Source organism: Engraulis encrasicolus, chromosome 2 (assembly GCF_034702125.1).
Source record: "Engraulis encrasicolus isolate BLACKSEA-1 chromosome 2, IST_EnEncr_1.0, whole genome shotgun sequence".
NCBI lineage: Eukaryota > Metazoa > Chordata > Actinopteri > Clupeiformes > Engraulidae > Engraulis > Engraulis encrasicolus.
In genome coordinates, this window is record NC_085858.1 from 16,352,229 (window position 1) to 16,358,228 (window position 6,000).

General features: G+C 46.2%; 1 protein-coding gene across 3 annotated transcripts in view; it reads right to left on the bottom strand.

The window, feature by feature from the left end:
- Window positions 1–6,000, bottom strand: part of kcnh6a (potassium voltage-gated channel, subfamily H (eag-related), member 6a) — a 60,153-nt gene that overhangs the window by 4,355 nt on the left and 49,798 nt on the right. For 2 of the 3 annotated variants that reach the window (XM_063223211.1, XM_063223202.1), the window contains exons 11-15: window positions 4,584–4,777; window positions 3,817–3,916; window positions 2,619–2,942; window positions 833–1,013; window positions 9–228 (exon numbers count right to left, since the gene is read on the bottom strand). In XM_063223211.1, the coding sequence (XP_063079281.1) occupies window positions 9–228; window positions 833–1,013; window positions 2,619–2,942; window positions 3,817–3,916; window positions 4,584–4,777 (1,019 nt within the window). The remainder of the gene's footprint in view (window positions 1–8; window positions 229–832; window positions 1,014–2,618; window positions 2,943–3,816; window positions 3,917–4,583; window positions 4,778–6,000) is intronic. The other variant, XM_063223219.1, reaches the window with a different exon arrangement.

Genomic DNA, 6,000 nt, shown 5'->3' on the forward strand with positions numbered 1-6,000 from the left:
AGGCTTACCTTGACGGGGGAGGTGGGCAGGGTTGCGTGTATCTGTATGGGGGGAGGGAGGGGGTGGCTGGCTGTGTGGCGTACGGGGGCTCCGCTGGAGGCGTACAGGCTGGAGGGCGGTGGCGGTGGCGGGGGGGACACGGCGCTGTAGGCAGGCGGCACGGGGGCCATCTGCCTCTGCAGCAGCTGCAGGATCACATTGATGTCCGCTGTCATGCGCGTCTCCAATCTACGATGGCACAGGGTAAAAACATTTAATAAACTGCCCCGAACCCACACATGGTAAGAGATACAAAAAGAGAGCATTGACATAGATATTTGGCTTAGTCGGGGGAAATGTAAAGAAGTTGGCCTCATTTGGTTTTACACCTCACTACAGAAACTATTACTTCTGTATTTTTGCACTACCTCCACCGGCTCGGGACTTTTCACATATTTCCTGCAATGTCATGCTTTTACACACTATGTCTCTGTGTTTGAATGTGTGTGTGTGCATACAGGTGTGTATTTGTGCTTATGTGTGAGTTTGCATATATGTGTGCATGTTTGTGTGTGTATATCTATGTACAGTATGTGTGTCTATGCATGCATGTGTGTGTGTCTGACCTGTTGAGCTGTGTAGTCTGGCCTGCAGTTCGCTGGGATGTGTGTGTGTGTGTGTGCGTGTGCGTGTGCGTGTGCGTGCGAGCGTGTGTGCGTGACCTGTTGAGCTGTGACTGCAGCAGCTCTAGTCTGGCCTGCAGTTCGCTGGGATGTGTGTATGTCTGTGTGTGTGTGTGTGTGTGTGTTTGTGTGTGTGTGTGTTTGTGTGTGTGTGAGCGTGTGTGCGTGACCTGTTGAGCTGTGACTGCAGCAGCTCTAGTCTGGCCTGCAGTTCGTTGGGCCGCTCCTCTGGGCAGGGGGCGTGGGGGGCGTAGGACGCCCTCATGGAGGACGAGCGCCGCTGGTGATGCTGAGACTCAGAGAAGCGCCGGTCAGGCCAGTAGTTATACAGCCCCGACACACTCAGAGGAGCTGAGGAGAGAGAGAGAGAGAGAGAGAGGTTGAGAGAGAGAGAGAGAGAGAGAGAGAGAGACAGAGAGATGGGGGGAACGTGAGGGGGTGAGAGACAGAGAGAGAGAGAGAGAGATGGGGGGGGGGACGTGAGGGGGAGAGAGAGAGAGAGAGAACGAGAGAGAGAGAGAGAGGTGAGAGACAGGAAGCGGTAAGAGAAGGAAGGTGAGAGAGGGAGGAGGGAGTGGAGGAAGGGAGAAGGATTTAGACTTAAACATTAATACTTTCAGCACCCCACCGACACAGAAAGAGGGGGCAGGATTCAACTTTATTGTGTGTCCTGTACAACTACATTTTGTTAACAACAGTAATGCGATTATTAGCAATACTACATAACACAGACAATGAGGAGAACCTCCTACCACAAAAAGAGGCAACTGAACTGAATGCTGTCTAGAACACCACAGGAAATAGGATATTGCAGCTTTCGGTGATGTAAGTAAGCATACCAACTATTACTGGAAGAGGCTTTTGTGTATCATGTCTTTGTGCGTATGCGTGCGTGTGTGTTGCAAAGACAGGTATGATCAACAGGAAGACAGAGAGGCTGATCAAAGAGGTCTGCTGCTGCCTGCCATGCATACTGATCAAAGTGGCCTTCAGATGGAAACTGTGAACCCTCTCGCTGCCGTGCAGTCATAAAGGTGAAGTGTGATTAACCGTTTCCACCGTCGCATCACGGCACAAGCTGTCTCCGACTGCATCAACCATCTTGTGTGGTGTTTTCATGTTGCACAAACGAATGTGTTTTTTGTAGCACAATCTTATGTCAGTTTTAGAATTAGAATTAGAATGAAATTATTGAAGTGCGTACGGTAGCAATGTAATCATTCTCATTACTCTCATAATTAGGTATTCCAAGTGGGCGCTGAAATCATTTTCTAAATATCCAAATAAAATGTGTTGCAGTGTTGCTGTTGACTGCTTATTTGATTTGTATTGCTTTTTGAGCCAGCTGGTGGCCCCTGGACATTTCTGTATATTTCTAGTGGGCCCCAAGTTGTGAAATGTTAGGAACCCCTGCTAGTGAGATGTTCAGATGGACTTTCAAGATTGTTTCACTAAACGTGACCATAACTGAACTCAACCCCATGGGAGTGTGTCCCCATATTCTCTCTTAGACAGAGACTCCATTTCTCTCTCAGACAGGTAGAAATACACACAGACACAAAAACACAGTGGCGCACACATACAGTATATTACCCACCCACTCACTATTCTATCTCTCTTTTGCACACACATTTACATTTACAAACACTCCATTTCTCTCTTTGACAGAAACATGCATACACAGTTACACACACACACACACACACACACACACACACACACACACACACACACACACACACACACACACACACACACACACACACACACACACACACACACACACACACACACATTCCATCTTATTCGATCTTTATCAAACGCAGACATAGTACATTGACATAATACACACACACACACACACACACACACACACACACACACACACACACACACACACACACACACACACACACACACACACACACACACACAGACGACCCCAAGCACACGTACCCATATAAGGGTGCGTACCCATGCTGTGGGCTGTGTTGTTGGGTGGCAGCATGTTGTGCCCAGCCGGCTGATAGTCCCGGGTGGCATCAGAGCTGGCATTGGTGGGGTTGGCAGTGGCGTTGGCTGTGGCTGTGGGGTAAAGCTCGCTGCAGGCCCCTGGCCCCGTGGCTCCTGGCCCCTTCGCGTCGTCCTCGCTGGATAGGGAGGCTGCGCTGCCGCCGCTGCTGCCCAGCTCGTCCCAATGGGACTCGGACAGCACCCCTCTGTGGTTACCCACTACCACGAAAGACTGGTCAGGGTTCGAGTCATCTCTGTCCATCCCATCTGACAGACACAGAGATTGAGGGAGAAGGTTACCCTGGGGAAAAAAGCCATGCTGCTTATAGTACAACCGTTCCGATCTGAAAGACAGCATGGATTCCATCATTCAGCGAGGGTTCCAGATCTTGGGCTCCAATCAGAGAGAGGGAGAGGTGGAAAGGCGATAGCGCAGCTTGTTTTAATAGATACAACTGACAATTAGATATGGGCTACGTACAGTACTGTATATGCCAAATGACACATTCGTAATGCCCAATAAATGGCCACGCAAAAAACACACATTTCCTATGAGAAATTGCATAGGTAGCCTCCAGACTACCTCACTTGTGAGATTGTCTGATGTTAACTAGGCAAGGAGAAAGTGGGAGAAAACAGAGAAAGACAAGAGTACAGGGCAAGTTAGAAACAGAAAAGGGAACATGAAAAAATGCAATGACAAAGGCACACATAGTAAAATGAAAGCAAGTGGGTTCATTTATACAGTGGGTCATGACTCACAAACCTACACCCAGTATTGTATGTTATAAAAGCCTTCATAGGCTAGGCTTAAGCTGAAGCACCAGAACTAACCCAGAGTATGAACAGAGCTCATGAAATAAAAAAAAATGCCCCACTATGCATATGGTTATTGGGACTAATTTCCTGTCCCGTATGATGAACCAATATTTTTTTAATATTAATTTAAGCATGTTTACGGAAATACTGCAAGCGCATAGTACATGGAGAAAATATTTATGTTTGCCACGTCAATCATATCAGTGGATAGCCTGGGTCCACCTATACACATCCTGTGGTGCTGCAAGAAATGTTGTCAGAGTCAGAGACCATCAGAGATAAAGATCTTGCACATGTGTGCTTGGCTGCAGTCTTAACTCACCAGGCCGATTGCGTCGGTGCAGGGAGTTCTTCCGGCGGCGCGGTCTGTGGTAGCAACAGTCTGAGTCCTCGCTGGGGGTTGGCTGCATGATTCTGTCTACCTGATAGACACCAGTTACAGTAAAACTTATGCACGGCGACTTCAATAGCAGCCTCACTTACTTGATTTTCTTCTTTACGTTACATTTTTACTTAGCTGACACTCTTATCCAAATCGATTTACAGTTATTGTTTTGCACATTGAAATGTGGGGTTAGGTGCCTTAGGGCACTTAAGCCATGGATGGAGGTGTAGGGAGAGGACAGGTGGGATTCAAACCTACAACCTCCAGATTGAAAGACCTCTAACCAGTAGGCCATGGCTGCCCCCGTGCCTTTACACAGGCGTGCATTTTAATTCATCACTTAGAGCGGTGGTTCCCAAACTTTTGTCCTTATGCACCCCCTTGTACATTTCAATGTGGTTCATGCACCCCCTAAGCGAATGTTTTGGTGTGCTGATGGCCACTGAAATATGGCTTCACTGCAGTGCACAAATCATTGCACATTATGCAGAGTCATGTGGGGAATCCTCATTTCCAATAGACTTGATGTTTCTTCAAGCATACAACTCACCATACAATTAAAAACTACTTCATTTTCATTAATGCTGTATAACAGTATATACAGCATCCACATTCACACAGATGCATGTGTATAATAGTGTGTTTGTGTTGTGTCATGCATGTGTGTGTGTGTTTGCATGTACAGCATGTGTGCACTGCCTTACATCTCGGAGGTTGAAGGTGATCTCCAGGTTGCTCCAGAACATGTCGGAGAAGTCCGGGTACATGTCCAGCACCTCCAGCAGGTCGTCACGCAGGATCTTGTGGAGGTCACAGTAGGTCAACGCTCGCACGTCAGCATTGGACTTTCCGGGACGCCCATACATACTGAGGGGCTCCCCAAAGATATCATTCTTACCTGGAGGAAAGGACAGAGAGAGTTTTATATTTGTATATCTTCTTCTTGGTTAGTGTTTTGTGCTCAATGTGTTTTTGTACTATTTTCGGAATAGCCTGTTGCAAAGCCTTGATATTGAATTTCCACTTGGAGAGAGAGAGAGAGAGAGAGAGAGAGAGAGAGAGAGAGAGAGAGAGAGAGAGAGAGAGAGAGAGAGAGAGAGAGAGAGAGAGAGAGAGAGATTGACAGGAAAAATGGAGAATAGTTAAGAATGATGGAATGACGCACAGCAGGAGAGAGAGGAGTATAGAAACAAGTGAACGAAAAGCAAACAACAGAGAAGAATGAGATAATATATTTACCTTACGATCATGTCTCGTCAATTTTGTAGAGCAAAGTGCAAGGCATCTTATGCCCAACAGGTGGGGACAGAGATCTTGTTCAGGGTTCCTAAAGCAACCCTAACTCCACATAGATTTTCAACCTTATACGCATTAGGCCTTATACGCATTAGGCTGCATTTTCAACCTTACACGCATTAGGCCTACAATAAAGTTTCCAAAATTATTGGCGAAACACACATGTTATATGTCCCCACACCATGGACTATAGAGCATGTTTGGAGGAGTGAGTCATCTCTTTGCTTTTCAGGCCTACTATGATAATTAACACTCATGCAGAGCCTATACTATAAGCTTGTTTTAACCGAAATGGTAATGGACATTAATGGTAATTAAGTCTTCATTTTTATTTAAGACTAGATGTAAGACTGTGTTGTTATGATGTACGTGTAGTTGAGCTTTTTCAGCAAACAGTGAGCTGGGTCACCAGCAATCATATCTGCATGCATACAAGTAGTGTTTTAGCCCAGCAGAACGTCTGTGACATGGCAACACCTCTGACCTTCTGAAAGGTTTTCATGTTTCACACCTCTTTCTGAAAAATGAGCAACTAGAGAGCAGCTAGGTAAAACAATGGGGAAAACATGATGTCACATGGCATCCTCACCTGAGATAGCTACCCTAGAACACTAGTGAACAAACATAACGAAAACTTAAATGATGGTGGTCAATATTCGTGGAAAAGCTAACGTTGGTGAATGGACAGTATGAATTCTGGAAATAAACTACTGAAAATATTACACAGTGCACCTTTAAAAAGCCTGTTAGTGTGATGAACCCCTTGCCTTCATATCGGTGAACTACATAGCAGGCAAGTTGACATGTACCACTAACAAAGTAGCA